General features: G+C 53.4%; 1 protein-coding gene across 1 annotated transcript in view; it reads right to left on the reverse strand.

Annotated features, from left to right (window-relative positions):
- Positions 1 to 13,777, reverse strand: part of PFKP (phosphofructokinase, platelet) — a 69,367-nt gene extending 55,590 nt beyond the window's left edge. Inside the window, exon 1 of the mRNA XM_030940758.1 lies at positions 13,545 to 13,777. Within this exon, the coding sequence (XP_030796618.1) occupies positions 13,545 to 13,656 (112 nt within the window). The 5' untranslated portion in view covers positions 13,657 to 13,777. The remainder of the gene's footprint in view (positions 1 to 13,544) is intronic.
- Between the last annotated feature and the right edge of the window lie 1,996 nt (positions 13,778 to 15,773).

A 15,773-nucleotide genomic window follows, 5' to 3' on the forward strand; every position in this document is an offset into this window, starting at 1 on the left:
GCTTGGGGATACATATTTTAGAGGTAAATGCATGTTTACTGTGTATCTAATATGTACATATGTGTATGCATATACACATGACATAGTCTTATTTACTTTATATTCAAACCTAGTTTATAACACAAAGAATTCTAATGACCTGCTGATTAACTAGTGGCCATCTCTCAAGAACATCAAACTCAGTATTTCAAAATGCAGGTCATCTCACCCTGAACATTTCCTCCCCCCACTGTACCCTCTCTCTCTTGCCGAACAGCACGACTTTCTTCTCTGTCGCTGGTGCTGAATGCTGCTGACACCCTTGCTGGCTCCTGCCTATACAACTGACAGCTGCTCCCAACACTGCCCCTGAATCCCTGACTCCCTCTGACATGAGCCACACTGTGGCCAGAAGGATTCCAAGTTTTTTCTCTTTTGTTTGCTTTTATGCAAATAATTTATGAATATATTCTTCTTGTTTAGAGAAAACACAAATGAAGTAACGGCCACATGAGCCCCAGCCCCTTGGAGAGTTGGGTGTGGGGCCGGTGCCTTGCTGCCGGGCTGTGTGGAGCTTCACACTGATTATTTCTTTCTACACTTTGACACTATGCCCGAGATGATTTCCATATCAGTTTCAATGTTCTCTTCTAAAGCACAAATATGACCGCGTTCCTCCAGGTTCCCAGGGCTACGGGAAGCAAACCCAAGTTCCCCCGAGCTCCTGGCCATGCCCCAGGGACCTCCCACCTGCCTGGCAGCACTTGGAGGCTCCTGTCCCTGAACCTGGGTGGCAGTCCTACCAGCGCTCGGACGCTCTTCCTCTTCCTCTCCTCCTTGGCTCTGGCACCTCCCAGGAAGAGGGCCTGGCTTGCCTCCCACCTGATTCCATTTATTCCTGGCGGGACAAAGCGTCCCGCCCCCTTGGCCTCACACCTGTGGGACGTCCTCACCCATCTCTCCCACGGCGGGGCTCAGCAGTGCCTGGACTCCTCAACTCGAAGGGTAGAGGCACAGCTCTGGTTCCAGGACCTTATGCTCTGCTCACTCTACAGGATGAATTAACCATCAAACACTTAGCCCGTGCCAACACTGGGAAGCACATGATGCCGAAACACAACTAAGACCCGATGGTGGCCCCTCACCCCTGCTCCTGCTCCTCCCCTGCTCACCCCTTCCTCCCCTGCTCGCTGAAGACCTCGTTCCCACCAGTCTTTCATAAAGGAATGATGAAGAACTCAGGGATTTTAGAAAATGTTAAGTGGAAAGAAATAGCAGAAGGAAAGCTGGACGTGAGGCCAGGTGTGGTGACTCACGCCTGTAATCCCAGCACTTCGGGAGGCCAAGGCAAGTGGATCACGAGGTCAGGAGATCGAGACCATCCTGGCTAACACAGTGAAACCCCATCTCTACTAAAAATACAAAAAATTAATTGGGCATGGTGGTGGGCGCCTGTAGTCCCAGCTACTTGGGAGGCTGAGGCAGGAGAATGGTGTGAATCCAGGAGGCGGAGCTTGCAGTGAAGTGAGCTGAGATTGCGCCACTGCACTCCAGCCTGGGCGACAGAGCCAGATTCCATCTCAAAAAATAATAATAATAACGCAAAAAATACAAAAAAAAAAAAAAATTAGCCGGGTGTGGTGGCAGGTGCCTGTAGTCCCAGCGACTCAGGAGGCTGAGGCAGGAGAATGGTGTGAACCCGGGAGGAGGAGCTTGCAGTGAGCGGAGATTGCGCCACCGCACTCCAGCCTGGGCGACAGAGCGAGACACTGTCTGAAAAAAAAAAGCTGTACATGATACACAAGGTGACCCCAGGAGACTCCTGTGCAGAGTAAAAACGCACCCCAGCACTAAACTCGGTCCCTGAAGTCCCTGCGGGATTCTCTCCACCTCCCCCCCACCCCTGGGTCCACCTGCACCCTCCTGGAAAGAACGGTGACACCACCCCACAGCAGGAGCTCACCACTGGCGGCTGTGGCACCCCGGGTAGCTGGGCCACCCCCAGGGTTTCATGGGTGGAGAGGGAGCCTGGGAACGTGCATTTTTAGCAATTTCCAGGTGACGGGGCACCACACTTTTAAAAATACACAATACTAGGTCCTGAAAGGACTTCTATTCACTTGCACATTGGTGGGATGGAGCCCTACATTGCAAAAGGCTTTTCTTCTCGTGTCCTCCTTGAGCTCAGGGGCTGGCAGCACTTGGTGGGACCTAGTAGGGAGTCCCTTGCTGACTGCACACCCACAGCCAGAGCCCTGTCCCAGATGATTCTCACAGGAAGCCCGCAGAGCTCCTGACACCTCCCTGGAGGGATGAGAAAGCTGAGGCTCTGAGGGCGGATAACTGATTACTGGAAGGTAATGACCTTAGTGAAGTGGCGAAGCTGCAGGGTAAACCTTAGTTTTATTTCGTTTTAACTTTCAAGACTTCCTGATTTCCTCTATTACAATACCCTGCCTTAGAGTCACCAATGGGAACTTGAAGGAAAATAATGCCTGCTGAGGCCAGATGCTCATTTAATTGTCTGGGGGTAGAGCCTGTGTGGTTCTAAGCCCTCCCTCTGAACTGCTGAATGGTGAGGACTGCAAATCAGCTGCCTCCTGCTGGGCCCTGCAGGGTGAAACCTGAGGAAGCCCCAGCAATATTCAGTGAGGGGTTAGGAGGCAGGAGAACATGGGTGGATGAAAAGCAAGAAGGAAATGCACCAGCATTCACTGGCGGGCTCTGCCACCCACAGGACAGGGATGAAGACATGCACACCTGCAGTGTGGGCTTTCACAGCCTGGCAATGAGGGCTTCCAGCCTCACAGGTAAACGTCCCCTGTTTCACCGCCTCCTTAGGGCTGTCCCAGGGCCCCAGTACACAGCTATTTGGGACAAAGGGCAGCTTCAGTGTCTTTCACTCCACACTCAAGCTACAGACTGTCCTTACAGCTCAGGTATCCTGGGGATAATCCATCTCGTTTTGTTTTGGTTTTCGGAGCCCAACCCAAGAATCAAATAACTTTCCTAAGGATTTCCAGGAGAAAACATCTTCCCACCAAAGAAGAACCTTACCATTTGGAAAAACACCTCTTCATAATTTGCAAAAACCCCAGTTTTCAGGGAAGTGATAATCTTGTCATGAGAACCAAAGATAAAGTTGGAGATGAGGGAGGGGTTACATAGGAAATCTGTGGTCATTACTCTGACCAATTAGTAAATCCCTTTCTTCATATGACATACTTGTTAACAGCTTCTTACTAAACCACAGTGCAGATAAGAGAGTCACAAGACGGCTTCTTCCTTGAGTCACAGTCATCCCCGGCCCACACCAGGGCCTAGCAAGAATGACTTAGGTCACCCTGATTTCCTGGCTACTTGGAGGAGCTGGATTTCCCAGTTTACAAATCTCAGCTTCCTGGGATTCTGCTCTGATAAAATCTAAATTGTATTTTTTTTTTTAAAAGAAAAAAAGTGGCCGGGCGCGGTGGCTCAAGCCTGTAATCCCAGCACTTTGGGAGGCCGAGATGGGCGGATCACGAGGTCAGGAGATCGAGACCATCCTGGCTAACATGGTGAAACCCCGTCTCTACTAAAAATACAAAAAACTAGCCGGGCGACCTGGCGGGCGCCTGTAGTCCCAGCTACTCGGGAGGCTGAGGCAGGAGAATGGCGGGAACCCGGGAGGCGGAGCTTGCAGTGAGCTGAGATCCGGCCACTACACTCCAGCCTGGGCGGCAGAGCGAGACTCCGTCTCAAAAAAAAAAAAAAAGAAAAGAAAAAAAGTAAGGAATAGGCTGCCCGCGATGGCTCATGCCTGTAATCCCAGCCGCCAAGGCAGGCAGATCACGAGGTCAGGAGATTGAGACCATCCTGGCTAACAGGGTGAAACCCGTCTCTACTAAAAATACAAAGAAAATTGAGCTGGGCGTGGTGGCATGCGCCTGTAGTCCTAGCTACTTGGGAGGTTGAGGCAAGAGAATCGCTTGAACCCGGGAGGCGGAGGTTGCAGTGAGCCGAGATTGCGCCACTGCACTCCAGCCTGGGTAACAAAGAGAGATTTCATCTCAAAAAAAAAAAAAGTAGGAATAGATGAACTCTAATGAAATAATCTAGGTCTATCCTTTCACCTCCTCCGTTGTCTGCAGTAATAAAGCTCCCTGCCTCGCCCTCTCTCACAGCACTGAACTGCTTTTCCTGAATTTTCCCACACTGCTGATCACTCACTTGTTAATTTCGATGCATACATTCTTTTTGAGAAATAAAGTCAGTTTGCCGACTCCTCCCACTGGTTTGTCAGAAAATGAGCTTACACTGCGCTGATCTCACTCCTGCTGCCAAAGCTCCTTCTAGGGGTCTCTCCTTTGATAATGTAGGGATTATGTAGGCATGGGGAGGTGGGATACCAAGGGGGGATTCTGTCAACGGTGCTGTTCCCCCCTCCCCACCCCCGCCGGTTCAAAGTCATCGAGCCGGGGGCCCTCTCTGACTATCTGAACTGTGCAGACCACCGTGTCTTCCGGTAGGGTCAGGGGAGGGCTTGAGATAAATCTGTAGGGCTCAACCACTGGCCCACTGTCCACCTCAGGTGCCCCAAGCGCCATCTCTACCGGGCGCTATGTGGATGCATCGGTGACAAAATGGAAAGCCTCTGGTCCTGGCGGAGCTTGTTCCGATCAAGAGAGACCCGAAAGCAAGAAACACAGTGAACAAATGCATGATGCCCAGGGGTGGATAGCCGTAAGCACCGAGGAGAAAAATAACAAGTGGGGTGGGGGTGTTAAGAGGGTGGAGGATGGAGATGGGCTGCCATTGACAATTGGAGAGCCTGCAGACATGCCTGAGAGTGACGTTTGGGGAAAGAAGGCAAGGGAAGAAGGTGAGGGAGGTTAGCTAAGCGGACATCTGAGAAAGAGCTCAGGCAGCAGAGGGGTTGGGGCAGGGGCGGGGGCAGGGGCGCGGTGGCAGCGTGCTGCATTCCAGGGTCCTCTGCGTGGCTCCCCTGCACATTCCTCAGGGCCTTCGCAGAAACACACGGGGACCTTCTACATACAGGCAGCACACGCCACCCATCACCGTGACCACACTGTCCCTCAGAGGAGCCGCTGGCCATGTGCGTCCCGTCCACATGGAGATGTACTTGAAGATTCTTTACACACTGGGTTTCAAAGACTTAGTATGGAAAACAGTGTAAAATATTAAAAATCAACACAACTGATTGTTATCAACATAGTGGGCAGAATATAAAATATAGGTTTTTTTACTTTTTTAGATAGGGTCTCACTCTGTTGCCCAGGCTGGAGTGAACCGGTGCAGTCACAGCTCACTGCAGCCTCCAACTCCTGGGCTCAGGCAATCCTCCCACCTCAATCTCCCACAGGGCTGAGACTGTAGGTGTGCACTGCCACATCCAACTAATTGTTTTGTATTTTTTGTAGAGACTAGGTCTCGCCATGCTGCCCAGGCTGGCCTCAAACTCCTGGGCTGAAGTGATCCACCTGCCTTGGGCTCCTGAAGTGCTGGGATTATAGGCATGAGTCATGGCACCCAGTGTCACCCCCTCCCGGCACGCCTTTCTTTAATGTGGCAACAAGATCATTTAAAATTGCATATATAACACAGGCCACCCATGCAAGCCTCAATCCTGGGAGATGCTCCCTTTGGAGAAACCTCCAAGAAGCGGATCTGCTTGGATTTGCAAACTGCCCCTCTGGCCCCAGGGGGATCTGCTGTGCGGAGCTGCTCTGGATTCGGCTCTTCAATACTGCCCTTGAGTGTACTGTGCACCTCCTGACTTTCGGCCAGCACAAAGCTCCTTATTAAACGCTGACAAAAATTCCTTCCATTCCAGGTGCCATAATGGATTCATTAATCTCCTATTGATAGGTTTTTGCTGGTTTTCCCACTTTCTGCTATTCTAAGCACTGCTGTGAAGACTCTCCTTTTACCCCCATCTGCCCGTGTCTGCTGCAGTTCAGATGCTCTGCCTTCCAGCTGTAATAGCTGAGTGCCAATTTACCCCACGCCTGACACACTCAAGTCCCTGGGTCTCCTCTGTGGGGTGTGTCTGTGGGCACAGGGCTGCCCTGCCACATGCCCCACCCCATAACCTTCCATCTGTGGCCGCTCCTTGTGAGACCCTAAACTCACGACCTCCCCTCCTGTCCTCTCCACAAAGCCACCCTTATCGGAGACAGTCAGTCTGCTTCCTTCCACCTGCTTCCCAGTTCCCCCAAGGCAAATCCAAAGTCCTTCACTGGCCCACCCTCCTCTACTGACTCCTCCCTCACCCTCCGGTCAGGTCAAAGGGCCCCAACCAGAGGCTTCCCTGGGCCCTTTCATAAGACAGGAGCTTTTCTTCTCATGGCCGGCTATAGGTACATTGTACCTGCGCCTCACCGCAGGAGTAAGAGCCCCAGGGGCGGAGAGGGCTTGGTTCTTTTGCCTAAAGCCTGCCCTGGCTCACCGAAGGCGGTCCGTTAATGTGCGCAATGATTACAGAAACACAGAAATAAGGCTGGGGGTGGTGGCTCAAGCCTGTTATCCCAGCACTTTGGGAGGCCGAGGCGGGTAGATCACTTGAGGTCAGGAGTCCGAGACCAGCCTGACCAACATGGTGAAACCCCATCTCTACTAAAGATACACACACACACACACACACACACACACACACACCCAGGTGGGCATGGTGGTGCATGTCTGTAATCCCAACTACTTGGGAGGCTGGGACAGGAAAATCGCTTGAAGCCGGAAGGCGGAGGTTGCAGTGAGCCCAGATCAAGCCACTGCACTCCAGGCTGGGCAACAGAGCGACGCCCCCCTGCCCTGCCACACACAGAAACAAAATCTTAATCATGGTAAGACACAGCTGAAAAGATATGAAGGAATGACTCCCCGAGGCTACTGCATGCCACCCCTTCAATCATTTTCCATTCAGAAAACTTCAGATCACATCATTTACATATGTACGTTAAGACAAGGGGTCCTATATTAATCAATCTTCTCCGTCAAAATCCTGGTCAAAGTTAGAAAACAATCCCACCGGACTCCTGGGAGCATCTCACGTTGGAGAAACCTGGAGAAGTGGAGAAGCTGATCTGCACGATTTGCAAACTGCCCCACTGGCCCCAGGGGGACCCGCAGCGCCGTCGCCCTCCCCGTGAGCGTCGGAGCCTCACTCAGACCCACACAGTCAGGTTCTGCACCTCCGAAGGCTCCCCCACGCGGCTCTGGGCACATGGAAGCTGGGAAGACAGCAAATGGGCCCTGGGGCTGAGTGTGTCTAGCACACTTAAGCCTTTTCTCTTTTGCCTCCTGAAGACTTTCACTGTGGATGTGTGTTAGGGAAGAGGGGAGTGAAGAAAGAGACAGGGAGAGAAGACAGAGACTGAGTGATGTCTCCATTCCACAGAGGAAAACACCGAGACCCTATCTCAGCACTCGAGACAGCAGGGCCAGGGTGGGATTTATAGAAAATAAGTCTCTGCCTCTCAGTGCTCTGGTCTGCCATGTGTCTGGCTGCCTCTTCCATCCTGACAAGCACAATGACTGTAATTCCAAAGGACTGGGAGTTGGGGGTGAAGATGGAGAGAACCAAGGAGTGGGGAGGAAAATGGCAGCCTCTGGGCAGCTACTCTCTAATAAACACAAACACAACATCAGAAAGGGCTTGTAGAAAAGAAACACAAAGCCGGGGTGGTGGCTCATGCCTGTAATCCCAGCACTTTGGGAGGCTGGGAGGGAGGATCACGAGGTCAGGAGATTGAGACCATCCTGGCTAACACGGTGAAACCCCATCTCTACTAAAATACAAAAAAAAAAATTGGCCGGGCGCGGTGGCGGGCGCCTGTGGTCCCAGCTACTCGGGAGGCTGAGGCAGGAGAATGGCGTGAACCTGGGAGGGAGAGCTTGCAGTGAGCAGAGATTGCACCACTGCACTCCAGTCTGGGTGACAGAGCAAGACTCTGTCTCAAAAGAAAAAAAGAAACACAAAACGCAACCCAACTACTGACACATGGCCCTCTGTTCCACATTCACCCGCACATTCTTACCAGAAACGCAACTGTGAACATGCAATCTGGTATCCTGACTTTTGCCCTGACCACCTTGTTACCGTATCATCATCTTTCTAATTTTAATTGCTTCTGACGGCCCATCTGATTGGTAGAGCTTATTTAAAGAGCCCTGATTCTCCCTGATAAAAGGTTGGAGTCCTGTATCAAAAGCTTTTAGTTTTCTGTAACCAAGGGGGAAAACATGCTTCTTTTGAAAGATGACAAAATGTCTAGCTTCGAAGGGTCCTCCGAGTATGGCACACAAAGCGGTCTGCATTCATAGAAAATGATGCCATCACACAAATCTCCCACTGTGCCACGGGGTGACACCATCACTGATCATCTGCCTCCCAGACCCAGTAAGTTTTGCAAAATTAATTACTGCACTTTACACTGAAAAGATCCCATCAAAGAATGTGTGTGCACAGGATGGTGAGGGGCGCCGGAGCTGTGTGAGGCGAAATGGCACTGTTCTCAGTTTCCCCTTCCATCCTACTGGGCTCTGAGGCATTGCTTCGGAGATTTTCAATTTTATCTTATAATTAAATAATATGAACTCTACTGGGGGAAGAAAAGCAGCCCATCACATTGGTATTAAGCCTTAATATCATTTTTGCCATCTTGACTCCTATCGCGATAAAAAGTCATTTTCTGTTCCCCTCACAAAACCACCCACGGAATATTGCTCCAGACACCAAAGGTGCCCATGTGGGGCTCAAGCCTGGTGTCCAATAAATATGTGTGTCATTGACCTAATGCATGTCCAGTCAATTGAACCCTCACACTTCTGACTTCGGTTTTAAGGTTGTAATCTTGAAGTCTTAACAGTTTATACACATTGACCTGAGGATATTGGGTATTTTTGATTAGCGGGGGTTGAATTCCTCTAAAGGACTTCATGAATGAAGAAGACAGCTAGAACCCCTGGTTTCCTGCTCCTCAGTGGACATTCCAGGTGGGAGGCAGGCAGCAAACACTTGCGTTCCTGTCAAGCGCCAGGCGTGGTGCTGGGCGTGGGAAGGACACCAGTGAAGACACAGCTACACGCAGCCCTGAACATCCCTGCTGCAGTCACAGGGCCTGGCCACACCACAGAGCTCTGTGAACTCAGGGAAGCCGGTACACCTCGGGCACCCCTTGCTCATGTGTAAAGTGGGGATAAGTCAGTGCCCAGGATCACTGAGGGCCTGCCACATAACAGACAGTCACTAAACACTAGCTATTCTCACTAGGATTGGAAAGGTTGAAACTTACTCAATTTCTGTGAACTTTCTATAAATACTGTATTGATGTTCACGTCACCACAGGCAAAAAGGACGCCGCTTTCGCATCCAGCCCACCCTAAGGATGCACCTGGACTTCCCAGTACACTCAGCTCCACCAGGCACCAGGCCCTGCAGAAGCCACAACCTGTGACTAAGACAATGAGTCACTCTTGGTGTGTGGCACAGTGTGATGTGGCGGTGGGCACTTAGTCATGCTCAGTCCGCGATCCAGAGCTGCGGAGCTGATTTTAGGTTGAGTGAAAATCAATTTAAGTTTCCAGACATGACTTGGGACAACAGAAGATACCCAAAGAAGCAGGAAAAAAATAAAATAAAAAACAAAAAATCCCACAGCCTGAGACAGAAGATACCCAAAGAAGCAGGGGAAAAAATTATAAAAAACAAACAAAAAAAACCCCCACAGCCTGAGACAGAAGATACCCAAAGAAGCAGGGAAAAAAAAAAATAATAAAAAACAAAAAAAAAAACCCACAGCCTGAGACAGAAGATACCCAAAGAAGTAGGAAAAAAAAATAAAAAACAAAAAAAACCCCACAGCCTGAGACAGAAGATACCCAAAGAAGTAGGAAAAAAAAAAAAAAAAAAAAAAAAAAAACAACCCAGCCTGAGAAATACTTTCTTCATTCAAGGCCTGGGGAGTCAGGGATATAGGGAAGAGATTTTCAATTTTATCTTATAATTAAATAATATGAACTCTACTGGGGGAAGAAAAGCGTTGGTATTAAGCCTTAATATCATTTTTGCCACCTTGACTCCTATCGCTATAAAAAGTGATTTTCCGTTCCCCTCACAAAACCACCCAAAGAATATCTGCGTAATTTTGAGCAAGTTGGGTTTTGCTCACTTTTGAGCATTAACTAGAGTAAGGAGCTTCACCAAGAAAGGCCCCTGAAAAGCATGGTGGAGGCCTGACATGATGGCTCATGTCTGTAATCCCAGCTCTTTGGGAGGCCAAGGCAGGAGGCTCACTAGAGGAGGCCAGGAGTTCAAGGCCAGTCTCAGTAGCATAGTGAGATCCTGTCTCTACAAATAATAATAATAATAATAATAACAACAACAATTAGCTGGTCATGATGGTGCATTCCTGTCTTCCCCACTACTCAGAAGGCTGAGGCAGGAGTATCACTTGAGTCCAGGAGTTTGAGGCTGCAGTGAGCTGTGACGGCACCACTACACTCCAGCCTGGGTGACAGAACCAGACATAAGTACTCTTCGTGGTCTAAGGGAGAGTACAATATTTGAAATTAGGATCTGTTTTTCTCCTACCACAATCACATATGCACCTCACTCCCTTACCTAAGCTATTTTTCTTTGGGAGTCTTTCTCCCCACTTCCAAAATGAGGGCATGCCTCTCTTGGGACCATGTATCTAGGCTTGGAGATAAGAACTGTAAAGCTCCTAGCACACAAAATATTTTCAACAAATGGTAGCTATGGTCATTTTAATATATGGAATTTTACCATAATTTCACATCTGACAGATAATTCCCCTAAAATTGATACTTGAATGTGAATGTGTTCTCTGATCTCCAGCTACAGGCAATAGTCTTCTATGTCGGGGAAAATCAAGTACTAATATAGAATCAGAATAAAATGGCAAAAAGAATGGGGGCACAACAGATAAATTCTCGAGGAATAACCTACTTACTGTAAGGATTTGTAAATATGCGGCAGCTAAGACCAGGCCCTCTGAGCACATCTGGAGGTGAACTTCCTTAAAAGAAATGCGTCCAAATGCTCCAACAGGTTCGAGATCATACCTCGGAAGGGTAAATCTCTTTACAGAGTCTGCAAAAAAATTGTGACTTCGGCTCTGTCAGGGAAAGAATGCCCAGGAGACCCAGGGACAGCCCAGGTGTGACCCATGTGGGCTCAAGGCCACCGTATTTGATGCCACCTGCAGAGCTGAGGGCAGCTGTCTCCCATTAACCCGAGGCTGTACCAACCAAGCCGCGTTCCCACATAATACTGGTTTCCAAACTACCTTTTTCCCCAGAAGAGAAGAGGCGTGGACTTACTAACCTTCAATACGTGTAACTCCTCCCAGATGGCAAAACCAGGGCAACGGAGAACACGGCGATTCTGCCAATGTATCCTAATCTCACATGCCTGTACACAAACTCCCAAGCATTTTAGCAAGCTTTTGGACATGGAGCTCAAAAGAATGACCCATAAATACTTTCCAATACACACAGCATCTTAATGTTTTTTTCTTTCTTTTTTATTTTTTGCAGACACAGAGTCTCACTACGTTGTCCAGGCTGCCCTGGAACTCCTGGGCTCAAGTGATCCTCCTGCCTCGGCCTCCCAATGCACTGGGATGACAAGCATGAGCCACTGTGCAGGACCCACAGCAACTAAATTCCAAAATAACCTTGAAACCCTGACCTTCCACCCGCCCTGGTGACTTCCAGAGGTCGGTGCCTCTTCCCGTGCCAAAGGTTTCTTGACTTTCGCGGCCCGGGTAAGGTCACTCAAGATGCTCCCTCTGCCTCTGAAGGCCTTTGACTGAGAAGCCACTCTGGGTCCTATCCCGATTCCAAGGCGGCTCCATTCGTACTCGCACATCTCCCGGCCGGTTTAAGTCACGCTGGCCAGGCTATTTCCACTTCACTCTCATAATTTCTCCAATCCCAACCTCTGCTGCATCACGTTTTCTTTCTCTGAGAACCCAACCCTGCAGGAGGAACTCTGATGCTGGGGTCCTTTAACTAGAACGCTAACGCCACAGCACTGCCCGGGGCGCTGGGGGGCGGGCTGCGGGGGCGGGGCCTGGCGCTGCCACCGGGGTCTCCCGCCGGGGGCGCTGGACCCGGGGAGGCTGCGCTGCGGCTCGGGGAGCGCGCTGCGTACGGATTTCGGGACCTGGGCGCACGGAGACGACGGGCCGGGCATCACGTAGGCGCTCGCGACGGGCGGGGCGGCGCCCACAGCGCCCCAACCTGCAGCGCCCGCACCCGCCCCGCGCGCTCAAGGGCGAAGGGAAGGTCACCGGGGCCGTGGGCTGTGGGCCCATCCCCGCTCCATCCTTGTGCAGTGCGCGGTCCCGAAACGGGAGGAAATCCGCCATCCGGGCCTTTCCACGCATCTGCAGCAGGAGGAACCGGGAAAATAAAAATCAAAACCCAGCTGGGGGCGCGTCGGGTCTCCAGCCTGCGCTATCGCTAAGGCTCCCAGGTAGCGTTCGCCTGGGAAGCGCCAGTCTACCCGCCAGGGGCTGCACGGATCGGGGCGCTCCACCGACCAGGCACCGGCGCCCTCCCGTGCACCCGGGGCCTGGGGCGCGCAGTCTCCACCACCACCCGCTCTTCAATGTTAAATGTCCTCCCGGCGCGCCCGCCTCGTGGGCCCAGGCTCGGGCCCCTACTGGAGAGCCGCTTCCACATTGCAGGGCAGGGGAAGCCCAGAGCCCGGGCTGCGGCGCCGCTGACGTCCCGGAGTCCCCGCTTCCTGGTCCTTCCCGTCCGCGGAGGCTGGCGGGGAGGGCCTGGGACCCATTTTAGTTTTCGGTTTTGTCACGAGCCGGAAGGCGACAGCACATGCCAGCGCAGGAAACCCTTTTTTAAAAATCTCCCAGCGGAAACGCGAGTGGCTGCCGGACCGCCTGGGAGACGCCAGGCGGGAACTCTCTAGAGCAACCCCGCCGCCTCCCGCATTGCAGCAGCCGGGACCCCGCCCACGCCGCGCGGGGCACGAGGCGACAGGAGGCGCGCGGGGACCCGGCCGTTTGTTCCTCGACATGCTAGGGGGTGGCGTGGGGCGGAGTTGGGGGGCGGGGGGGCCACTTAGGAAGTGATCGCGCTGTACCCACGCTTCGGAGGGGAAGCCCGGCGCCGTCCTACAGCTAAGAGGCAGAACGACTCCCGAGGGTCATCCAGGCGACCCCCTCTGCCAGGCTCAATTTAAAACATAAACCGGAGGGGGTGGAAAGCTCACTATCTTCCGGATGGAGATTCTTACCGCCATGTCCCTTCCTCCTCCGCCCCACCCGGCAAGGACCCCGGGGCTGCCTTGCCGGCTCATGCAGCCCCGCAGGTACCCCTGCCGCTCCCGGGCACGGGCTTCCCCCCAGTTCTCCCCATTGCTTCCCCGCTCTTCTCCCCGGTTCTTCCCATCGCTTCCTCACCTTTCCCCGGGTCCTCCCATCGCTTTCCCCCTCTTCTGCCCCGTCCCCCCATCCCCTTCGCCCTGTTCTCCCCCTCTCCGTCCGTCCCTCCCTCGCCGCTGGGAGGGGGGCGCGCACCTTGAGCATCCCCGCCGCTGGTCAGCACGCCAATGGCCTTGCCGGCCCCGGAGAGGTGCTCCAGGAACTTCCGCAAGGAGCCCTTGGGGGCCCGGGAGTCGTCCGCGTCCATGGCAAGGAGGCCGAGGGCAGCCGCTAGTCCGGATGCGCAGCAGGCAATGGGGACCCTGCCCGCGCGCGCCCGACTCGGAACCGCCGCCCCGCCCGCGCCCCCGCCCGGCCCCAGCGCCAATGGGCGGTGACGGGCGGGGCCCGAGCGCACGGGAGGGGCTGCGGGGGCGGGGGCGCGGCTAGGGGCGGGGGGCAGGGAAAGAGGCAGGGGCTGGCGGGGGCGTGGGTGTGGGCAGGAGCACCTACGCGGGGGTCGTCGTAGGTGGGGGCCGCTCTAGCGGTGGGGGAGGCCGCAGAGGCGGGGGGTAGCGCCACAGGTGGGCGGGGTCCCTGCAGGTGGGGCCGCGTTGCTGGTGCGCGAGCCTGGCGGGTGGGTTGGAGGACTCTGGTTGAGGGCTTTAGAGATGCCCCGAGCTCCCCAAGTTGGGGCAGGGGCAGCGTCCGGGGGAGGGGAGACCGCAGGGGGGCGGGGTCACATCTTTTGCGGGGCGCGCCAGGGCTGGGCGGGATAGAACGTGGGAAGCGTCTCTCGAGGGAGACCGTGAGTGGGCGCGAACGCGGGGGGGTGGGGGGTGGAAATCCCGCACTTGCGGGGAGCGCCGATGGCGGGCGGGTGGATTGGGGCGCGGAGACCCCACCTGGACGCGGAGGCTCGCGGCAGCCCGGCCGCTCCGCTGTTGTCGCGCAGAGCCCGGCCGGCCCAGCTTCTAGTTCCCGCAGGATTCCTCCTGGGGCTGCGCTGGGACCTCGGCGCGGCTTCCTCCACCCCCCGCCCCCAGTTTTCTCTGCAGCCTGAGGTCGGGAAGGGATGGAGAGTGGATCTTCCAGGTGGTGGGAAAACTGAGCGCGGCGGGCTTAGCTATGACGAAGCTGCGATTTCCCGGGCCCATGGGGCTGTGCGCTCCTGGGCCCCCAGCCCGGCCCTTGGGAGAAGAAGCCTTGGGGTGGAGAGGGTATGGGGCGGACCTCAGAGACACCTGGGCGCGGGAAGTCAGAGTGGGGCAGGAGGAGGCGCAACAGGACTGGCCTGGGTGGGAGGCGGGACGACCCTTCCTCCCCCATGCCACGCGCGCTGCTGTAGGCTGTGTCCACCTCGGCCGGCTTCACTGGCCAACTCCACGTGCTGAAATACGCACATCCAATGTGATGTGCGGTTGCCCATCCACAGCTTAACAGCCTGTTGCCAGTTACCCTGCCATGGGAGAGGGGCAGCCCCCACAAAAGCACGGGCTTATGGGGCCCCGGTTTCTTCAGTGCTCACCCCACGAAGAAGGGCTCCCAAACGGCCCCACTCGACGGCTTACCGGAGGATGGTCCTGCATAGTGGGTGTTTGTTGAACTGATAAGAGACAACAAAAGAGACTAAGAAGAGGTTTGTTCTATGAACCGGGGAAGGTGAAGCAATCGCAAAGGAGAGTCTCGCCAAAGGGAAATCCTGGGGAAAAGATGGAGAGGAATGGATTTTTCTTGGATGTGTGCCTCATCTTGGGGCTCATCCCTCTGAGCATCAAATATTCATTGCAAAAGAGGGAAAAAAAATATGCTGCGGACAATGCTGGATGGTCTGATCTCTCCCTTGGCCAGAATTAACGGGGCAATTCCTAACCCCTCGCGGTCCTCAGAATCACCTGTCCTATGCACACCCCCACTAAACCACTGAAGTCCAGTTTCTCGGAGCGCAGCCAGGGAATGTGTGTTTTTAAACAAGCCCCGTGGGTTACTCTGATGAATGCAGTCAGAGAGCGCTGCTCTCATGCACGGAGCCTGAGCATTGTTCTATTAATAAAAAAGGAGAGGAGAATCCTGGGTGTCTTAAGGTGGCAGTTGAGTGGCCTTTGCCTTCTGGCAGGCAGAAGAGCAGACCGAGGCTCTAAGCACCTGCACCCACCGCTAGGCTCAGGATCTGTGCTGGAGAATAGAAGGGCTAATTTAATTATTCATGACTTTTTAGAGCATATTACATGTGGAGAAGGTGGAGCACACTGAATTTTATTTTAGCTGAATACCTCTTATCTCCTTATACAATTGATATTTTTATATTGAACATTAGGGGATTGGTCATTTGTCATCAAATTATCTGTAATACAGAAAATGATAGATACAACCTAACGGTTCAAA

The sequence above is a fragment of the Rhinopithecus roxellana genome, chromosome 11 (assembly GCF_007565055.1).
Source record: "Rhinopithecus roxellana isolate Shanxi Qingling chromosome 11, ASM756505v1, whole genome shotgun sequence".
Lineage (NCBI taxonomy): Eukaryota > Metazoa > Chordata > Mammalia > Primates > Cercopithecidae > Rhinopithecus > Rhinopithecus roxellana.